At 37.6% G+C, this 23,524-nt stretch overlaps 1 protein-coding gene across 1 annotated transcript in view; it reads right to left on the bottom strand.

The window, feature by feature from the left end:
• The window catches only part of LOC149821051 (6-phosphofructo-2-kinase/fructose-2,6-bisphosphatase-like), a 227,871-nt gene that overhangs the window by 180,811 nt on the left and 23,536 nt on the right, over positions 1–23,524 (bottom strand). The window contains exons 4-6 of the mRNA XM_089982049.1: positions 21,207–21,398; positions 18,918–19,130; positions 18,603–18,695 (exon numbers count right to left, since the gene is read on the bottom strand). Of these exons, the coding sequence (XP_089838175.1) occupies positions 18,603–18,695; positions 18,918–19,130; positions 21,207–21,398 (498 nt within the window). The remainder of the gene's footprint in view (positions 1–18,602; positions 18,696–18,917; positions 19,131–21,206; positions 21,399–23,524) is intronic.

The raw sequence follows: 23,524 nt of genomic DNA, 5'->3' as shown, positions 1-23,524 counted from the left end.
ATGTCATATTTTTCCCTTTTTATGGGTTTTATGTGTTAGCACATTATGTGCTTATGTTGTTTCCCTTTAATGGGTATATTTGCACTCCACGTGCATAAGTATGGGTTCATTATTGAACCCAATGTATTCCAAGTCACTTTCTAACATGGTATCAGAGCCCGGTTGAGATCGAGTTGCTATGTGGTGCATCGGGAAGCGTGGTGTTCAAGAATGTTAAAGAAAAATGGTGAAGTATTCGTTTCTCTCTATTGTTTTCTTTTATATAGTTATTCGGTATGCTTTCTACTTCTTAGAAGTATTGTATGAAGAATTTAATATGTTCTTTATGTGAGGTCTTTGTCATTAAGTCCTTTTATAAAAATTTGAGTTACTTGCTACTCCATTGAATCTTTTTCGTATGTTTTTCTTTGAAAAATTTTAAATGATAACTTGTTTTGCGAAAAATTAGATATATGATTGCTCAAAATTAGATTTAAATGGATCGGTAAAAATTTATGACCATTGGAACTTTGAATTTACATTTTAAATCTAACCTTGTTTATGAGAATACCTTTATATGAATGTTTAGTATTTAAAGAAAGGTATGATAAGATTAAAATATTTGAAATATAGTTTTTTGAAAAATGTTTGTCATATATGAAAATTTTCATATTATGTTCTCTTACCAAATGTGTTCGTTTTATATGAGCAACATTTAATTAAGAAAGTTTTAAATGGTCTTATGGAATGTGGTGATTTTCTTTTCATCTTTACACTCTTAAGGATGTTTTCAACATTTAGAGAGCTCTCTCTCTTTTCAATAAGAGATATTTATATTTTTATGTTGTGTTGTCTCCTGTGGGTTTGGGTGTTTGCCCTTTTGTTTGTTCATTAGTGAATATTGTAAGTGCTTAATAATCTATTAAGTCATGTTTTAAGTCATGTTTTTTGAAGTACTTTAATGGAGTAGGTAATAATCTATTAAGTCATGTTTTTTGATAAAACTTAAGAGTTTTTAAATTTTCCCTCAATAAATGTTTAATTTTTATTTATGCCATAGTACAATCTTATTTTATCATAAGGTTTTTAAATCTATTTTGTTGGGATTTCTTCCACTTTAAATGGAGTTTTCCCCTTCGTTGGGAATTTTATTTATGTTTAAGCTCTCCTTAAGGAGCCTTTCGGTCCTTATAATCGTCTTGTGAGTATATACTCTTTTGTGAAGACCTCATGGTTGTTTATGAGTATCATTTTTAAGTTGCAATAGTAGATAAGCTTTTCGAACTTCACCATCTTTATGAATGCCTATATTGGCCTAAGTTTGTTATTTTCGAACTTCACCAACTTCACCGCTTAATTGCACCTTAGATCTTTCATAGTTAAGGCTTGTTTGTTCCAAATCGGTTCGTACACATGATATTGATTAATATTTCATGTTATGTTTGTTGCATAATAAAGCCTTTTTGATGTATAAGACTTCTTTTGAAGATTAAGCATAATTTGTGTTTATGCAAAATTGTTTTGGTGGATTATATTGGACCTTTGATTCAAATTTGTTAATCGGTCCTCTTTATAAAAACCTTTTGGAAAATGATTCCTTATGTGTTTATTGTCCTTTTGTGGCATTTATAGTTGTCCATCACATGTTATTTTATGCATCATTTATTTGGCCTTTTTATTGTTGTATTAGAGATAATTGTTAAGGAGAGTTAAGGGCATCTTGTGTTATATCATTTTAGATTGTCCACTTGCCATATTATAGATGGTGATTGAGGTGAGTTATGGGCACCTTAGGACTCTAAAATGATTTGATATATGATCTCTAATTATGAGGGTGTCACTCATTGTTATGTCATTTTTAGTTTGTCCACTTACCATATTATAGATGGTGGTTGAGGTGAGTTATGGGCACCTTGGGACTCTAGAATGATTTGGTATATGAGTGTGTGACTCGTTTGGTGTGGCCATTGATATTATGGATGCTTCTATGTAAATGTGATGGACATATGGTGTTTGAAACCTTAAATGTTTTAAGGTATATTTAAAATCAAGGTGTTTTGGGATTATAGCCCAACCTTTTATTTTAAGAATCTTATGAGTGCATTTGCACATTTGTGATTCCGTGTGTTGTGCTCTTTGTGCACAAGTGTTCTAAAAGCATTCTTATTGTGCATTCATGGTGGGTTTATTATCAAGAATATTAAGGTCTTGATCGTTGTATCTTGTTGGAGATACTTTTACATGGCAATAAATTTATGATTTTGTGGTCTTGTGTTTTTTCACAAGTATTCTAAGTGTTCTTGGTGTGTGTATATTCACACATTTGTTCTCAAGAATTTTATTTTATCGATTATAGTATCTTGTTGAAGATATTTTTTATATACATATTATTGCTATGAGAGTTCATTTAAAAAAAAAAAAGAGTATTGTTTTATTCAAGGTTTATTTTCATTATAGGTTTATTGCCTCAAAAGTCTTTTCCTTTTAAAGCCCATTATCTAAGTGTTATCATATGTAGACAAGAATTTTATTACACCTTCGTGTGTTTTTTTGGCCTTTGTTGGCTTTTGCTCTCTTGGTCTAGTAGCTGAACACACTTGTCTTGAGTGTTATCATATGTAGACAAGACACGTTGATGCACACCATCGTGTGTGGTCTTAGTCCATGTTGGCGTTTGTGTTCTTGTTCTAGTCGCTTAGATGTATGCCCATGGTTGGCTTATTTCACTCATTTCAAGTGTCATCTTATGTAGACAAGAGATGTATTATGTTTTAGCCCATGGTTGGCTTATTACTCTTGTTCTAGTAGCTGAACATACTTGGTTTTAAGTGTATTTTTTACGTAGATAAGAGATACTTTTTAGTCCATGTTGGCATGTATTCTCTTGTTCTTGTCGTAGATGCACTTATTTCAAGTATTATTATATGTAGACAAGAGGTTCTTTTACACACCTTTGTGTGTCTTTGGCCTTTAATAGCTTTATATTCTTGATCTAGTAGCTTATACACTTGATTTATGGGTTTTGGAGGACTAATGAGAAAGTTGTTTGTAATGGATAAACTATTGTTGAAATTTGCAAAATTCCATCCATGACTTGTGTTTTTCAAGTAAATCATATTTTTGATATGCATATCAAATTGATTTCTTAGCATTTAATCTATATATATTAAGTGCTTATGGTTTTTGCCACCCTTATATGCAAAATGTGTATTTTGTCAATTAAGTATGTCTTTCATAAATGATTTTAAAACCTTGTGAACTCTTGGGTTTATTTTGCCTAAAGTATGTTTGGAGATTTCGTTTCTCTTGTTTGGCACTTCATTACATGTTTGAAGCATGATCATTAATGAGTTCTTTGAGTATTAATTCATTTAATGATAAGTATATGCATATGCTCTTTATGGCCTTTTTTGGGCTCTCATTCAATAAAGCATATGTATTTTATGCCTCTTCGTAGGCTTCTTGTGGTATCCCTTCGTGGATCATTTTGTTATTCCCCATTATGGGGTTATATTTGTCCAATGTTGGACCTTATGAATGCATTATGCATTCTTGCAATTTATTTTTGCATAATTTACTTCCGCTCAGTTTGTTTTAACATGATGTATGATTTTGAAACTTTAGTGTCATTTCTGCATAATTTCTAACATGTGTCATCCATAATTATGCTAGTTAGAAATGGTCCATTTGAGTAAAAGTGCAAAGATATGTTTTACTTGTTTCTTTGTTGATTTTCTACAGGATCGCTAAGATGTGGAACATTAGATACATCATGGATTCGATTGATGGGGAATTGGACTTGAAGATCTAGCTCAAACTGTCATGAAGATGGAGTTTTTCCTTAAAGCCTTTTGAAGAATTGGACTTCGTCTCAAGACTTCCCTTTGATTTTCCAAACTTTCGGGTTTTTCCCCGCAAAGTTTGAGGGGGGATGTTAAAATATGTGTATTATCGTCATTTGTAATCTCGTATATATTTATATTCATATATATATAGATACATATACATATATATATATATGTATATATATATATGAATATAAATATATATTCTTTATTCACCCAAAAGGGTATTTCTATAAATTCCTGTTTTGCGCATATTCCACTTTGGAATATTGCTTGTAATTTACCATTTTTATTTTTTATTTTTCCCTTTTTTATTTTCGGCTTTAGTGCCACATGGGGAGGCTCCTCAAAGAGTCGTTGGGGAGCCTCCAACGGTCACATATGTGACCGTTGAGGGCTCCCAACGACTCTCTTGGGAGCCCCCTTTGTGGCTCCTTTTCTTGCTTATAAATAGGGGCTCTCCCCTTTGTATTTTCTCACTTCTTGAGGGAGCTTATGCTCCATTGTAATGGGGTTTTTACCCCTTCTCCATTATTCTTCAATGATATGCAACTTATGACTTTATGTCATATTTTTCCCTTTTTATGTGTTTTATGTGTTAGCACATTATGTGCTTATGTTGTTTCCCTTTAATGGGTATATTTGCACTCCACGTGCATAAGTATGGGTTCATTATTGAACCCAATGTATTCCAAGTCACCTTCTAACACGATATTCCGCTTCAGTTGATGATAGAGACACTTTTTGCTGCTTCTTACATCTCCATGAGATTAATGAGTCTGCTAAGAATACACAAAAACCAATGGTGGAGTGACGGTTATTTGGGTCACCTCCCCAATCAGAGTCAGTATAAGCAATTAATCTTAACTCAGAAGAAGAAGACAGAAAAACTCCCTTATTAATAGTGTGCTTTAGGTATCTTACGACACGTAAGATAGCACCCATGTGAACAGAAGTTGGTGCATGCTGAAACTGACTTGCCGTATGCACCGCATGTGAGATATCTGGTCTGGTGATACTTAGGTACATCAACGATCCTACTAGTTGCATGTAGGGAGTAGGATCAGAGAGAGGAACACCATCATCAATCTTCATTTTAGCTCCTACTATAGCAGAAGTTTCACAAATTTTATCATCTGTAATACCTGACCTGTCAATAATCTCAGATGCAAGCTTAGTTTGAGACAAAAAATATCCTCTATGAGAGTAAGCTACCTCAATACCCAAAAAATAAGTTAAGAAGCCTAAGTCAGACATTTCAAACTTATCATTTAAAATGGATTTTATGCTTTTAATCCCTTTAGAATCGCTCCCAGTTATAAGCATGTCATCCACATAAAGTAGTAGAATAACAATCCCTGTATTAGATTTTCTAACAAACAAAGCAGTATCAGTAAAGCAGGATGAGAAAGCATTTTCTAACATTACGGAGTTAAACCTATCATACCAAGCCTTGGGAGCTTGTTTTAAACCATAAAGTGCTTTCCGAAGATGAAGCACTTTTCCTTTAGGATACTCCATTCCAGGAGGAGCATCCATATATACTTCTTCGTTTCGATCTCCATTTAAAAACGCATTCTTAACATCCATCTGATAGATGTTCCATTTATTGATTGAAGCAACGGTTATAAGACATCGGACGGTGACCATTCGAGCAACGGGGGCAAAAGTCTCCTTATAATCAATCCCATATTTTTTACCATATCCTTTTGCAACTAAGCGGGCCTTATATCTCTCAAGAGACCCATCACTCTTAGTTTTGACTTTAAATACCCATCTACACCCTATTGCTTTTTTGTCTTTAGGAAGGTCTTGAAACTCCCAGGTCTTTGCTTTCTTTAGGGCTTCAAGTTCATTATTCATAGCGACTATCCATTCCGGGCATTTTCGTGCTTCCTCGAAATCCCTAGGTTCTGTGTACGAGTGAATGGCGCTTAGACAGGCTCTATATTTTGGTGAAAAGGACTCATATGAGATGAACCTAGAAGGGGGTCTTCTTGATCTTTCGGTCCTACGAAGATTTTCTTCACTTGAAGGGGTAGACTCACTATCATATCTTTCGAGGGCACTTCTAAAAGTATTCCTATCTCTATGAGAGTAGGTTATAGGATCTCTATGTGATTCTTCATTGATGTGTTGATCAGAATGAGTTTCATTATTATTCAAGTCATTTTGATTTGTTTCATCATCACTAGTATCATCATCTTCAGTTAATAAATCAAACAGAAAAGAATAGTCTATATTCTCGTCATTAGTTTCAAGTTTTTCGAAACCACTAATATTTTCCAAGAAGCTTACATTTCTGGAAACATATAGTTTATCACTTTTAACATCATAACAGCGAAAGCCTTTATGAGTTTCAGAATAACCAAGAAAGACACAAGGAATGGCCTTAGGGGAGAGTTTGTCATTTTTATCAGTAAGGACAAAACATTTACATCCAAAAACCCTTAACCTGCTATAATCAGGTTCTTTTTCGTATAATTTTTCAAATGGGGAAATCTTGTTCAAGTTTTTAGATGGAAGTCTATTTATGAGATAGACAGAAGTAAGAGCGGCCTCCGCCCAAAAAATTTTCGAAATATTTTGGGAAATGAGCAAAGTTCGTGTGGTTTCAATAATATGCCTATGTTTTCGTTCAGCCAACCCATTTTGTTGGGGGGGTTTAGGACAAGACTTTTGATGGAGAATTCCATAATTTTCAAGATAGCTTTTGAATTCATTGGAAAGGTATTCGCCACCCGAATCGGTTCTAAGAATTTTTAGATTTCCATTGAATTGATTTAAAACCATCATATGAAATGTTTTAAAAGTTGAAAAAACTTCATGTTTATGTTTAAGAAAATATATCCAACTAAACCTAGTGAAGTCGTCCACAAAGATAACATAGTAAGAGAAACCTCCCTTGGATATCACCGGAGCCGGACCCCATACATCGGAGTGAACGATTTCAAAAGGTTTTGTTGTAAACATGGATCTTTGAGGAAAAGGAAGACTTCTCATTTTTCCAAGAATACATTCATTACAAACAAAATTTTCATTACAAACATGCTTAATAAAAGGCAAATAAGAGATTTTAACAATGTTGGGATGACCCAATCTCTTATGCCATACATAAATATCTTTGTTTTGAACAACATTACAAAATTGATTCTTGAGAATTTTAAGAAAATCAACATAGTAGAGGTCTCCTCTCCTAGAGTCTTCCCCAATCAACTTCCCGGACTGGCGATCCTGTATCCAACATTTATCAGAAGAGAATTTTATATCGCAACCACAGTCCGAGAGTTGAGAAACGGAAAGTAAATTTAAGTTTAGTTTTGGTATAAGACGAATTTTTGGGATAAAGAAGTCTTGTTTTTCAAAATTGCCCATTCCTTTAATTTCAAGAGGTGTTCCATCCGCCGTTGAGACAAAAGATGGAAGACAATTTTTAGAATAATCAGAAAGAAAACAATGGCTTGGAGTCATATGAAACGGAGCACCGGAATCAAGTAGCCAAGATGTCTTACCAAGAGAGGAAGAGGATGACATAGCGGCTCCAGAAATGCCTCCTTTGAGAAGAGGTTGAAGAGCATCCATAATTTGATGAAGCGAAAGAGGTTCATTTGATGTCGAAGGCCGTTCCTCCGATTGGGATGCTAAAGCCGCGGCAAGAAATTTCTTCCATTTGGGACAATTGGGTTTGATATGTCCCGGTTCTTTACAAAAATGGCAAGTTAATTTGCTATAATCTCTCTTGCCATATCGATCATTTTGCCCTTGATTTTTGAAATGGGGCGATTTGTAGGTCTTCAAATTATTTCTGGGTCTTGACACAGCATTAACCACTTCATAATCACTTTGAGAAGGTGTAGCAAGAATGCTTGGGTTATTTTTACTGATCCCCATACGTGTTTCCTCACCACTTAGCTTGCTGATGACATCTTCAATAGAGGGGGATGTGAAAGCGGATAGAAGAGAGGACCGAATTTGCTCAAATTCGGGTCTAAGACCATTTAGGAAGTTGAAAAATCGATCTTCCTCTAGTTGTTTGTGCCTTAATTCAATAGCTTCTCCGCTCTATTTTGGTTCGAGAATGGCAAGCTCGTCCCAAATAGATGATAATTCGGCAAAATATTCCCGAATAGATAAATCATTTTGATGAAGAGTCAAGGCTTTCTTTTGGAGATAGTATTTGTGAGACAAGTCCCTTGAAGTATACATTTTTTCAAGGTACAACCAAGCTTCGGAGGCCCTTTTAAACTTAATGATGTTGGCATTGATCTTGGTTTCGACGGATGAAAAAATCCAAGACAATATTTTGAAGTTCTTCATTTCCCACTCATCATGCTTTTTGGAATATTCTTCTAAGGCCTTTTGTCTATCTTCTCCTTCAAGAATCTTAATTTCCCCTTTCTCTATAATAGAAAGTTTGGGTTCGGGTTCCGATATGGAACCTTGAACGTAACCCCAAAGGCCTTTCCCTTTGATATGGGCTTCCATATTGCCGGCCTACACATGGTAGTTCGAACCACTAAGTTTAAACCCAAGGGAGAAGTGGGAGTCTTTTTCACCCATTAGAGAGAAGAAAAGATGGAAAATAATGCGTACCTTAACGGTTTTTCAAACTTTTCTTGACAAAAGTTGCTTCTAAAATATTGCCCAAAGCAAATGCTTTACTCCAAAACTTCACTAGCTTGAGAGCACGTTTTTCGAGGTACTTCACAAGAGACGAGATGCACGATCCTCCTCCTTCCAACGAGGCTCTGATACCATGTGAAAGTATCTCCAATAAGATACTAATATCAAGACCTTAATATTCTTGATAATAAACCCACCACGAATGCACAATAAGAACACTTTAGAACACTTGTGCACAAAGACACAACTAACAAATAACTCACAAATGCACAAAGGCATAAAAACAATGGAATCGATTTATTGAGAACTTGGGCTTTGACTCAAAGCCATGAGAAATACAAGGGGGTGAAACCCCTATTTATAACAACACAAGAGGAGCCTTGGAGGGGCTCCACTCATAGACGTTGGAGCCCCTCCAACGGTCACAAATGTGACCGTTGGAGAGGGCCCAACGTCTATGTTAGTGGGCCCTCCAAGGTACCTTTTGGTACTTTACAAAAAAGAAAATAAAAAATAAAAGAAAAGAAAACTAAAACAAATTACAATCACATTCATAAGGTGAATGTGCGTAAAATAGAAGAAAAGATTAATCTACCCCTACGGCTAAACAAAACAGAAATATATATTTTATATATATAATAAGTAGATACATATACATATATATTAATATATGTATATGTATTACCTTATATATATAAAATATATATATTACATTGAATGATTAGGTATATAATTTAACACCTCTATAGTTAGGCCTTGAGAGTATTTTTCAAGTGCACATGGTTGATCTTTCCACTCACAGCGGGTATAAACATGTATATCATTAGACGGGCTTGAAGGAGAGGATGATACAATTGTGGCATCAGATGTCAAAGATGATGACTTGAAAATTTGTTGAAATGCCTCGACCAATAGTGCAATGGACAAGTCTTTGAGTTCTTCCCCTTTTTTGCTTGTCTCATTGTTTGTCTTAGAGGAGGGCTCTCCAACGGAAGCCACCTTGTTCTTAAGTTTTGGACATGCCGGCTTGATATGACCCAGTTCGTTGCAATAATGGCAAATGATCTTTTTTTGCCCTCCGTTGTTTTGCCTCTCAAAGTGTGGAGGCTTGTATGTCCTCACATTGTTGTCGGGTAAGGCACTATATTAATTCCGAACACTCATGTGCCCTTGCTTAGTTGATTTATTCTTCTCTTGCAAGAAATATTTGTTAAGATGTGTATATATATGTATATATGTATATATATATATGTATATGTATATATATATATATATGTGTATGTAAATTGAAATATGCATCAGAGGTATTTCAATCATTTCCCATAGTTGTAGGGTCGACCAACTAGGGGTCGTTGTTATTTCTTTTCTCTTTTTCCTTTTTTGTATTTTGTGTACAATATGACTGTTGAGATAGCCCCAACTAATCGTTGGGCCAGTCCCAATGGTCATATTTATGACCATTAGAGGCTAGCCCAACCACTAGTTGGGCTGCCCCCTTTACCTCTTCTTTGAAAAAGGTGCAAAAGGATCTGACCCGGGATCCATGTAAAGATTGTAAAGATTGTGAATATTATACGTTATACGTCTTTTCCTTTTAATCGGGTCTGGATACAACAGACCCGGATCCATACCTGTGTAAAGTAAAGTTATAAATGAATTGTTTTAGGTCACGATTTCAATACAGAAATCATGACAGCCGCAGACCCCTTCTTGCTCTCTCTCTCTCTCTCTCTCTCTCTCTCTCTCTCTCACTCAGTGCAGGTACAGGTGGATTTCTAACATGGTATCAGAGCTAAGATTTGTCTAAGGGCAAAAAAAAAGGTTTCTGACAGGTGAGACAACCGGAGTTTTGAGGTTTTTCGTTCCTCCCCTTTTCTACTCTTCTTCATTTTCTTTCTTCTCTTGTTCTTCCCTCCTTTTCTGAATTTTTCCTGTGTACCCACATCTCACGTGGGCTTGTTTCTCTCTTGGATCTGAGATTCATGTGAATCTTGTTCACGTGAACCCAGATCGTGAAAAATGAGTGGTTGTATTTCACGTGAATCGCTGAAATCGATTCACGTGAAACATCAGACCAATCACGTGCCCCATTTCAGTTTTTTGTTTGATATTGGTTGTTTGACCCCCTTTATTGCTATCGGCTGTTCGATCTCCCTTTGTCCAATCCCCTCCACTCATCTATTTCTACATATTCAAATATATATTTGTTGTGTAGTTTTCTTCTTGTTTCTCTTTTTGCTACTTGTTTGAAAATATATTTAACGTGAGAAAGTTTTTTTTTTTACATCAATATGACTTTTCTGGAGTGCATAGAAAAAGGTTCGGTCTCTCTATTCTCTGAATCTGACAGCCGCAAAAAATAAAAAATAAAAGGGGTTGAGCATTTTCGTGAAAACTCTTGCACTTCGTGAACACTCTTGCTGAATTTCACTCTCTATGGATCATTATTCCTCTCAATCAAATATTTCTTCAAGTTTTCTCAACCAACTCGTTTCTGAAAAGTTGAATACCTCAAACTTCTTGATTTGGAAGAGACAAATCATTCCTTTTATAAGGAGTCAAGGTCTCTTAGGTCACCTGGATGGAACCACCCCAGTCCCACAAGAATTTGTTCCGAGAGAAGAGAAAGATGATCAAGGGGCGAGTTCGATTGTGTATGTCAAAAATATAGAATTTCTCAATTGGGAAAGGAAAGATCAATCAGTTGTTGCATACATCACCTCAACCCTGTCTCAAGAGGTCCTTGTTGCCATTCCCGACAATTGTACAGCACCACAACTCTGGGAATGACTGGTTCAGACGTATTCGCAGGTTTCTCAAGCAAGGATGGTTTTTCTGAAAAGGGAATTTCAGTTGTTAAGAAAATACTCCATGTCCATCATGCAATATTTGAACAAGATAAAGATCATCACAGATGAGCTTGCAGTTATAGGATGTGCCATAAGTGACAATGACATGGTGCAACAAACTCTGAGTGGATTGGGATCTGACTACAATATGATAGTCACTTCACTATTGTGCCTTCCTGTTCTTCTACCTTTGATGAGCTACGAGCCAAATTGATCCAGTATGAAATGACTCTGAAGGGATTCTCTGAAGAAACGCACATTCACCCAAATTTTCAAGAAGTTTTTGCCACATGCGTGATTTATGTTAGAGGACGGGGACGAGGAGGACAAGGGCGAAGTGGATACAGAGGGCGTGGTCTGCTTCCCACTCCAAACATGTTAGCTCATGCGCAGGGACCAAGATCCAACCCTACTTGCTTGCTTTGTAACAAAAAGGGGCATATCAAGGCGAATTGTTGGCATAATCCAGAGAATAAAGGAAAGGGTCCACAGACAGAAACCAAAAGAAGATTCACAAATACCAGAGACAGTGGAGAGATTAAAGATCTGCTGATATCTGCCTTGTCAGAGTTGAAATTGAAGCATAGTGACGAAGGCACTTGGTTTGTAGACTCAGGGGCAGCGACTCATGTGACAGGCGATGTAGGTAAAATTTCTAACCCTATTCCTTATTTTGGAAAAAGTAAGATTGTCATTGGAGATGGATCCCACGATCCTGTTTCTCATGTTGGAAAAACTGTCATTCCCATGTTATATTCCGCTCTTACTCTTTCTGACGTTCTTCATGCTCCTGACATCAAGAAAAATATTGTCTTTGTTTCCAAACTTATTGATGATAATAATGCTTCAATTGAATTCACCCTCTCCTCTGTGCAGGTCAAGGACCTACGCACGAGGGAAACATTCGTTGAAGGAAAGAGACGAGGCAATATGTATGTCTTTGAAGAAGCTTCATGTCATGTTGTCCTGTTCATCTGAATTCGAAGCCTTCATTAGAGTCATGTTCATCCTCTTATGCTAATGTTTTTAGTATTTTTGAATGTAATAAGTCATTCTTATGGCATAGTCGATTAGGACATTGTGGGAGTCATTTTATTGAAAAACTTGTCTCTAATAATCTAATTTCAAAAGAAAGTCTCAATGGGGATGAGAGCAGTCATAAGTGTTTCAGTTGTCTTTCATGCAAGAGTCATGTATTGCCTTTCCATTCCATTAATAAGAGAGCTTCAAAATCTTTTGAGATAATTTGTTCTGATGTATGGGGACCCGCCCCGATTGCCTCTGGATCTGGAAGCAGATACTATCTAATCTTTGTTCATAACTATTCTCGATACACTTGGATATATTTCATAAAAAATAAGTCGGAAGTCTTCTTTTTGTTTCAAAATTTTTTTTCCTTGGTCAAAAGTCAATTTTCTGAGTCCATTCAATTTTTTCAATGTGATGGAGGTGGGGAATTCTCTTCCCGTGATTTTATTTATTTTCTCTGAAATAACGGAATAGGAAGAAGGGTGTCCTGCCCTCACACCCCTCAATAAAATGGGATTGTTGAACGAAAACATAGGCATATCGTTGAAAGTGACATGAGTATGCTTCATGAGAGTAATCTTCCCATCAACCTATGGACAGAAACTTTTTATTCTGTCGTACATGTGATAAATAGACTGCCTATGGTTGTTCTGGAAAATAAGTCTCCTTATCACTGTCTTTTTGGAGCTCAATCTAGTTATCACGATTTGCGTGTTTTTGGATGTGTCTGGTATATGCATATTGATCAGTCCCTGAGAAACAAGTTTTAGGACAAGGCCCAGAAATGTAGGTTTGTGGGATATGCAGATGACTACAAAGGATATAGGTGTTATGATCCCACCAACAAATGCATCAGAACCTCAAGAAATGTTGTCTTTGATGAACAAAATTTTGATCGCGAAGCTGACGCAACGAACATGCCAACTGAAGTTTACTATCCTTGGCTGAGTTCAAAACTTTTTGCTGGCTCTAATGAAGCATGTTCCTCATATTGCGTGCAACAAGAAGAAGAGATGTTTGAGAACACTGGGACGTCGGGATCACAGAATGCAGAGGAAGTAGCGGACAGATACAAAGGCATTGTCTATTCTAGACAGAGACCGATAGCATCAAGCCATCCATATCATGTCTCAGTCGCCAATCCAACTCCTCCTCATACTCTTGAGGTCAGAAAATCAAACCGCATACGACATCCTATTGACAGGTGGGTTAGCTATAACAAGTTCTCTTTGGATCTTCAACTCTTTTTAACTGCCCTCAATAAGGAAGACGAGCCCATTATGTACTATCAGGCAGCAACGTCTACCAAATGGGTAGAAGCCATGAATGATAAAATGCAAGCCTTGCATGAATGTGGAACCTGGGAAGTTGTTCCCAGACCACCTGACAAAAATGTTGTCGAATGTAAATGGGTCTATAAAATAAAGTACAAGTCAGATGGAACCATTGAACGATATAAGGCAAGGCTTGTGGCAAAAGGATTCACTCAAGAAGCAGTGCAAGACTATGATCTAACCTTTAGTCCGGTTGTAAGAATGGGAACAATTCGAATTATTATTTCTCTGGTTGTTGAACATGGATGGAAGTTGAGTCAGCTTGATGTGAAAAATGCATTCCTGCATGGAGATTTGAAGGAGGAAGTATACATGGAGCAACCCCTTGGATATCAAGAACAAAATTGTAAAACCCTTGTGTGCAGGTGAAACAGAGCTATCTATGGCCTGAAGCAAGCATCTCGCTCTTGGTTTGATAGTTTCTCGCTAGAGATTCAGAAACATGGATTTTCACGTTCCATGTTGGACCACTCATTGTTTATTTTTAAAAGTCAGACTGTGACCACTCTGACTTTTAAAAATAAAGATATAGAGAGAGGAACAAAGATTTGCATATGGTTTTTATTGATTTAGAGAAGGCATACGATAGAGTACCTAGGGACGTTCTCTGGTGGACAATGATGAAGAAAGGTGTTTCTCTCAAGTACATTAGTATAATTAAAGATATGTATGAAGGAGTAGTAACCAATGTCCGCACTTGTGGAGGGGTGACAACCAATTTTCCGATAACGGTTGGGTTACATCAAGGATCTGCTTTAAGCCCTTTCCTATTTGCGATAGTGATGGATGAGCTTACGAGATCAATTCAAGAAAATGTACCGTGGTGTATGTTGTTTGCTGATGATATTGTTTTGATTATGAGTCTAGAGCTAGGGTTAATGCTAAGTTAGAATTATGGAGACAGACATTGGAAGCTAGAGGTTTTAAGTTGAGTAAGAGTAAGACTGAATATATGGAATGTCGGTTTAGTAAGCAACGAAGTAGTGATGAGAGTGTAGTGAAGCTTGGTGAGCAAGATATACCGGTGAATGATTATTTCAAATATTTGGGATCCATCATTCAAAAGTATGGAGAAATTGATGGAGATGTAAATCATAGGATAAAGGTTGGGTGGATGAAATGGAAAAGTGCTACTAGAGTGCTGTGCGATCGTAGAATGCCATTGCGGTTGAAGGGAAAGTTTTATAGGACGACTATTAGACCCGCTTTACTATATGGTACGGAATGTTGGGCTGCCAAGAGACATCATATTCAAAAAATGAGTGTAGCTGAGATGCGGATGCTTAGATGGATGTGTGGAAATACAATAAAAGATAAGATTCGGAACGAAGAGATACGTAAGAAGGTAGGTGTTGCACCCATTGAAAATAAGATGCGAGAGAATCGTTTACGGTGGTTTGGACATATTCGGCGAAGGCCTAATGATGCTCCAGTTAGAAGGTTGGAGAAATGGGAAAATATATTAGTTAAAAGAGGTCGGGGTAGGCCTAGGAAGACTTGGATGGAGATGATAGGAAAGGATATGAATGCTTTGAACCTCACCGAGGACATGGCGTTGAATAGAAATGATTGGAGGAAAAGGATTCATGTGGAAGACCCAAAATGAATTTCTTTTTTGGTTCATATCGCTGACCCCAATTGTTTTGGGATGAAGGCGTAGTTGTTGTTGTTGTTGTTGTTGTAGACTGTGACCACTCTATTATTAATTTATGTCGATGATATTATCATCACAGGAAACTGTGCAGCCCACATTCAAGAAGTAAAAGACTTACTAGATCAGAGGTTCAAAATGAAAGATCTTGGAGTTCTACGTTATTTTCTTGGTATAGAAGTTGATAACCAGGCTCATAGCTTGACACTCACTTAGCATAAGTACATCGTAGACGTTCTCAGCAAGGCAGGCATGAAAGACCGCAAACCTCTAAGAACTCTGAGTGTGCTTCATCAAAAACTTAGCGCTGATGATGGAGATCTCTGTGATGACCCCACCAGGTATCGAAGCATAATAGGAATGTTACAGTACCTCACATTCACTAGACCTGACATCGTTTATTCAGTCAATCAAGTGTCTCAATTTATGCATGCGCCACGTACTGGACATATGGAAGCGGTCAAGAGGATCCTTAGATATCTGAAGGGGACTATTAGGGATGGATTGATATATTCACCACAGTCATATGGCAAAGATGAGCATGAACTTACTGTATACTATGATGCAGACTAGGCAGGAGATCCTGACGAACAAAGATCTACATCAGGATATTGTGTCTTCATTGGAAGAAATTTAGTCTCTTGGAGCAGTAGAAAACAAAAGGCTTTCGCTAGATCAAGCACTGAGGCTGAGTATAGATCCATGGCTGCTGCTACTGCTGAAGTCACATGGATCAGGCATCTACTAACTGAAGTAGGAGAAAAGATCTCCCACACTACCTTGCTATGTAACAACGAAAGTGCTATCAACATGTCATTCAATCCAGTACATCACAGTCGTGCTAAGCACATTGAGATTGACCAACACTTTGTGAGACAGAGGGTTGAAGAAAAAGATATTGAGCCTGAATTCATCAGTACTGAAAGACAAGTTGCAAACATATTTACCAAAGGGTTAACAAAGGATCGTTTTTGGATGCTTAAAGCCAAGTTGTTTGTGGTCCAAAACCATGATCAACTTGAGGGGGGGTGAAAAAGGTGCAAAAGGATCCGACCCGATCCATGTAAAGATTGTGTACAATATACGTTAAACGTCTTTTCCTTTTAATCGGGTATGGATACACCAGACCCAGATCCATACCTGTGTAAAGTAAAGTTATAAATGAATTGTTTTAGGTCACGATTTCAATACAGAAATCGTGACAGTCGTAGACCCCTTCTTGCTTTATTCTCTTCGTCTCTCTCTCTCTTTCTCAATGCAGGTACAGGTGGATTTCTAACATTCTTTTGGTTATAAATAGGGTTCTCCCCTATTGTGTAACCTAGTGCTTTCTAAGCATTTTTCATAGTAAAGATATATATTTTTTATGTGTTGTGTGCCCTTTATGGCTCTTGTATGCACATATTGTGCCTTTGTGATTGTTCTCACTTGAATGTTATATTGTTCCAGTGGACTATTGCTTGTGTAATTTCTATTGTTTGTTGTAGCCCCTTTGTGGGTTTCTATTTGTATTTTTGCTTGTTCCATTACAATATTATCTTGCAAGATCCTTTTGTGTAAATATACCCTTCAAGAAGGACCATGCCTCATTTACTTTTTTTAATTTGGCAATATTCCCACATATTTTGATTTCTACACTATTCATGAATCATTCGAAAATCTTGGCATGGTTACTCTCAATCCTCCATCTCCACTTGGTATTCATGTATTGCCTTGATTCTATCATCTCCTTCAAGAGCCTTCTCTTGGTCTCCTTCTGTCTTCGTGAATTTAAGTTGAGGCTCGGGAGTTGTGCTACTAACATACCCCCAAAGCCTTTTCCCCTTGAAATGGTTATCCATCACGATGGACCACATCAAGTAGTTGGCCTCATTAAGCATAAAGGAGAGTTCTATTTTGGAATCATGTTGCATGATGAAAAAGAGAGAGAGAGTAGAAGATGGTGGGCAGAAAAAGGAAGAGGGTCACGAACACACCAACAACAATCACCGCAAGCACACGTTCCCTCGATCACCACGAGCAACAAGGTCCAAGGGCTCTGATACCATGTAATGAAAAACTAAAGTGTGCACAAATACAAAACCACACAAGGCTAATACAAAAGCCACTAATGTGCAAATACAAATAGCCATAAAGGCACACACAGAACACACACAAAATAAAATCAAAGAGAGCTCACAAGTAAAAAATAAGTGTTTATAATCATAAAAATGCTTAAGCTAAGCATACACAAAGAGGAGGCAAAGGCCCCTTTAAATAGGCATTTCATGAGGTCCTTGAGAGGCACTTAGAGTCGTTGGGGAGCTCCCAACGGCTCTATGGTCATTTGACCAAAAAGCCCCAAGTCCAAAAAATAAAGAAAAAATAAAAGAAAATAAAGGACAAAAATACCCCTAATGGACAGTACCTATTACATATGTATAAAGACCAAAATGCCCCTAGAGGGCAAGACCTATTACATTTACATATGTATAGGGAAAGACCTATCACATTTGCACATAACCACAAATTATTGTAACTAGCTGCCTGCTACGTAACATGGGCACTTTGAAGTACCCATGTTAAGTGCCCGTGTTACATAGCAGGCAGCTAGTTACAATAATTTGTGGTTTACAAGAAGCCCTCTAGTTAACAAATTACTGCACAGGGTTTTAGTTGAGTCTCACAAACAAAAGTGTCAAAGATTCGTAGGCTCTTTTTTGGTATTTTATTTAAAACATGGCTTTTGGAAACTTTCTAAATCTTTCTTTTAAACAATCTATGTTGAGAACAGGTGCATCAAAAACCTTATTAGGAATATATGCACTTAATATATAAGAATGGTTGTCTGGCTCATACCAGAAATTTCCCCCTCGTATCAACTTTTATGTTTGTTTTGTTCCATCTTCCTTGATATTGTCATGAATGCTTGTACCACTTAAACCTTTTATGAGGCCTCTCCTTTGAAGATGTTTAAGCAATTACCACTGTCATAAAGTCATTTCACATGCCTATTCTGCCCCATCTCATAATCAAACAGACAAATGACTATTAGAAAGGATAAAAATAAGAAAGAAATCAAGAACCCAGAAACCTATTTAGTTTTGTCAGAATTGAAGCCAACAATTGATGTCTACCCTCATCAACACTATACAAGAGTTTATCCCACAATCTAAGTCCTTCACAAAGCATTAACTCAAAATTATAAAAACGGGTAAGAACAATCTTCAGTAAACAATGTAAAATCAATTACTTGTATGCAAAGTATTATTGCAGTACAGAGTATGCCAAGATTTTGGAAGAATTACATTACCAAAACAATAGCCAACTTCCGATCCTCTTTTGGTCCAAGCATCTGATCAGCTACAGCTGCTGCTGCAACAGCTCCAGCAGCTGCCGGCATAGTCTTCCAAAGATTGAATAAATAATAGAAGCATTAGAAGAATTACCAGAATATAATGGTAACCAAAACTGAATATAGCCTGATGGTGAACCATCCAGATAAATGAAATAATAAAGGTCGAGGAAGTAAAATAGATCTAAAAAGTCAAGTTGCAGATCATTGTAAATCGAAGAACCTATGTGATAGGGAATAATGTAGTTCAGTTTTCAACAGGCATGTATCAACCTTGGCTTCTGAATCCAATTTAAGATCTCCACCCATGAAAGTAGTTGCACTGGATGACCTAGCATGCCTAGGGGAACCAACACCCCTATCAACATAGAGTACCCTGTGCCCATCATGCTTTTGAACAGGTGAAAATGTTCCTACTGATTTAGATTCAACCATGCCGGAAGTGGCAGCAAGTATGGAATTTTCTGAAACAGTAGCCTCTGTGTCCTACACCAGAAGTAATGCATTATGTAAGTAGCTGCACAAAATGACCATTGATTTAAAAGGTATCTCAAAATTTACCTAAAATAATATCTAAGAGCCACATAGGTAAAAGAATATTTATTAACCGAGAAGAAATTGACTTGGCCAATCAAAAAAAACTCTGAGAAAAAGGAATAAGCATTCTTAAAAATAGCACTTTACTAGATACATAAACATAAGCAAAAAAATGAGAGCTAAAAGAAACATTCACAATCCTGAACTTGAAATCAAATTATAATATTCACAGCAAAAAAGGATGAAAATCTGCGTAAAATGGACACTGTTCAAGGCCCTGACAGTGATTATGAACAATAACATATTGAAGATCATATTTCCTGGTTATGAACAATAAAATACCATAGTTGAAATTTTACTATTGGCAGCATCATGTGATTCCCAAATCCAAAGTAAGATAAGAAGCTCGATCACTTTTCTGCAGTGAAAGGCTCCTGTCAGTATAGGTTAAGATTGTAAACCGTAATATCTGAAAGTTAATAGCTTCAACTGTCATCTCGTAAAAGTACATGTGGTGCTGCCCTTAGCATGGCAAGGGCAACAAAATGCTAAGAGTCATAACTAGAAAAGGTAGGCAAAAATGAAGCTTTGAAGTCTCGATGTTTCATAGTACTGTGTGGATATATTGTCCAAAATTGGCACAAAGGCATTGAATACAAATCCAAGTAATTTCAATAAAAAACAACCCAGGAATACAGGATCAGCCAGTAAAAAGAAATTTATGATTGATTGGTTGCACAAACTCTTGTCTATACCTAGATTTAGTCTTAAGTTAGCCAAAAGCATGATTAATTACTTGATTCAATGGGGTGCTTAGTAAACAGGCAAGAATGACCCTTAAATTTTACAAATGTTAAAAAACTTGGCTCCTGAAACTGCCAAAATAGCATCAACTACACTTTGTCCAATATGAATCAACATGTCAAGTGTCATATCTACATGACCCCATGATAGCAAAAACGATTATACTGTATTGTACAGTAGTGTACAATATTCTGCAAGATTGCTTCAGAACCAAATCACACCATTTATAGAGACATTATGATAGTCATAGTGCTTTGACATCGATATAAAGGCATGTACCAGCTGAGTAACACCCGTCACCTGCATGGGACATGACCCATGAAGTGCAGCGTCAGAGACCAAGGAGACTCCAACCAAGAACCGTGGGCCAGATCATCCAAACATCTAGAGAAAAGATACTGAACCTGCTTCTTCTCCTTAGATGGAACAGGCTGTGCTGGTCAGACATCTAAAATCCCATAAGATGTTTAAGTTTTGGAATATAATGGCCCTTATGAGTGATGAGCCAGCTATGCCTTATGTTAACAGTGAGTATTGTGCATAATGTGTGACAGATCTTGTGGCAACCATCAATCAATTCAACTGTTACTGGCAAAGCTAGGTGGAATTTGTCTTAATTAGAAAAATTGGTGCCTCTTTCACATGAGAAAAAGAGTTTTTAAAAACAACCTTGTATTTCTTTGATAACACGCCTTTTTATCTTGTGTCGCATTTATTATGTCAGAGCTCACCCAATGATATCACAGTCCTTTAACTGTCACAGGAATCAGTCCCAAGTATTGTGTCATTTTCAGTTCCCAACTTCCCATGAAAAGATAAATAGGGATGTTGTGAATTTGATATGAGTTCTTGGTCTTCTTAATATGTTTGTGACATAAAGTTGTGTTTTTTCTGTCTTCTACTAACTTTCATAATATTGGTTTTATGTTATTTGGTGAAGAAATTTCCTTTTTTTCCAAGAAGCTTGACAACCTCTTCGGTAAAAAATCTTGGAAGATTATTTCATCTTTAAACATATCAAGAAGGTTAAAGCTGCTTCATAAAAGAAAACATATTGCTGAAAAAAAAAATAGACAAAATGAAGACTAGCATCAATAAAAAGAGATCCAACATTTCATTTGTTCAGAAAAGCATTTAACTACTGAAATCCATATTTTTTTCAAAATTGACCAAGTAGAACAGTACAGTTGTCTTTCAAGTACCGCAATTTATATCACTAACCTTCCCATGTGGAGACCAACTATTCCTATTTGTCCCATTTGGATAAGTGTTGGTGGCATGAACGCTGCAAGGACCGAACAACCTTGGAGTCTCTGTCATATTAGCTGCATAAATCATGGTTGAGGCTGCGCTTGTTGGAGCTGGAATGACATAGTGTTCTAAATCTAGCTCCAAAGTAGCTGCAGAACCATTCTGCCAGGAAACAAAGTAACAGTTATAAGCAATTAGGCCCCTCAAGGGATCGGGTATACCCATCAGGGTGCACCCAATCCGCACAAATAACAGACAGCAGGTTCAGGTTTAGTTGGGTCGAGAAACTGGAAGCCCATACCTCACCTATATAATTCAGATGGCATTTGGAATATAATATTTGCATAAAACATAAATAAGAAAACACTTGGGCGAACCAGGTTGAGTCAGATATTGCGTGAAGATCATATCCCAAACCCGATTGGGTTCAGATCAGCATTTTTATGGTCGGACCAGACATCCAGGTTTGGGTTGGGTCGAGTACCTGACACAAACCCAATTATTGACAGCCCAAGCAATTAAGAAACAATGCCAAAGAAAATATAACAGAAGTACAGAACTTCCATATGAAGAGAGGCATGAACCAATATTATCATCAGAAAAGCTAAAAGACCTTTATTCAGAATCTTTCCACTCTTCGCGCAACAAGGCATTCTCAAATTTAATCTTCATCCAACAAGCACATGGCTGAGAACAAAGGTGTTATAGCCAGCATGTCTGCTGTGAAGATTTTCAGGTCCTTCATTTTGCTTTTCTCCAACAAATCCACAGCAGACATATTGCAACAATGCCTCCTCTATCCAAAAGTTAATGATTGCCATGAGTGAGAGTCCTGTGGCCCTTAGTGCTAGGAATGGATTATCTTAAAAGTAAGCTTTTCAAAGGGAAAGTGTAAGACCGACGTTTTTTACAAAAAAAAAAATACCGAACCCGGGTTGGATCCGGATCCGGAACTGGGTCACCCCTCCCTCGCATGCCTTTAAATAGACATGCGGAGAGGGTTTCCTCTTTCGTAAAAGAGGAAACCCTCCCCCCCCCCCGACGCCGCTCACTACTCCCTCCCTTGCCCGACGCCCTCTCCTCTCTCCCCGCTCGCTCCTCGCCCTCCGGTGACCCGCGGTCGGACCCCCTGTGCCGACCCCTCCCGTTGTTTCTTACTCTCCACGCTCAGACCTCTCCCCCTGCATGCGCCGGTGACCCCCCAGCCGACCCCCGACTCCTCTCGACCTCAACTCGCCGGAACGGCCACCGTCGCCAGCGATCTCTCATTGGCCCTTCCCCCGCTCTGTTCTCTCTCCCTGTCGGCCTCCCCCCCTTTTTATGCTGCTCACTCCTCTCTCCCTTTTTCAGGCAAGCAACCAGGCAGGGGGGCAGCAGCCCCTGCCTTTCTCTTTCCATGCAGGGGGGGGGGGGGGGGGGGGGGTGCCCCCTGTCTTTTTCTTTCCAAACCAGTGGGTACTGCCTCCTCCTTTTCCAGCCTAAGGGCAGGGGTGCGACCCCTGCCCCCTCCCTCATTCTGTCGAGCCGGCGGGCAAGGGCACAGCCCCTGCCCCCTCGTTTTCTTTTTCTTGGTAGACAAGTGGGGCAGGGGTTGCGCCCTGCCCGCCTTTTTCGCCTTCTGTCAAGCGGGGCAGGGCTCGCCTTCCATCAGGCTGGGCAGGGTTGCGCCTTGCCCATTTGTATGACTGCATCAGTGTCCTGTTATCGCGAGTAGGTTTCATTGTGAAGAAATTATGGTGACGGTTTTTAAAAAGAATTTGGCAGAGTTCCATTAAACATTATTAGCGCAAAATCCAGATACACTAAATACAATGGTTAACCAAAGAAAATCGTTCTTAAACAGTAGAGAAAAAAAAATCTTTAATAGAGGAGGCACTGGTTTTGGAAGAAAAATTCTGCAAATTGCAGCATATCCTAATCCTTTAGAAAGCTCACGATGCCTCTGTCACAAGCAAATCAAGAATGTATGTCTTTTAACTGGGCCTGTAGAAAACAACTTACAATTGTTTGTCTAACTTGTAACAGTAGAAGAATAAAATTTGTAAGCGCCAAGCTTGGAGGAATTTACTGTAAATTAACTAGCTTTACTTGGCAAGGCTGTTAAATATTAGGGCTTGTTCTTTTATAAAGTTATGGATATTATTATTATGTCAACTTAAGGTTGTAAACTGTAATTTTGTTAGTATATTATAGTGTAAAATTTCTTAATGCTGAGGTTTCGTAGATGATGAAGCTCTAAATAACCTTGTTTGTAGCATATTTCGGTTGCTTTATATGCAGTGTTAGTT

The sequence above is a fragment of the Nuphar pumila genome, chromosome 12 (assembly GCF_984573655.1).
Source record: "Nuphar pumila chromosome 12, dmNupPumi1.hap1.1, whole genome shotgun sequence".
Lineage (NCBI taxonomy): Eukaryota > Viridiplantae > Streptophyta > Magnoliopsida > Nymphaeales > Nymphaeaceae > Nuphar > Nuphar pumila.
This window is presented reverse-complemented; position numbering and strand designations above follow the sequence as displayed.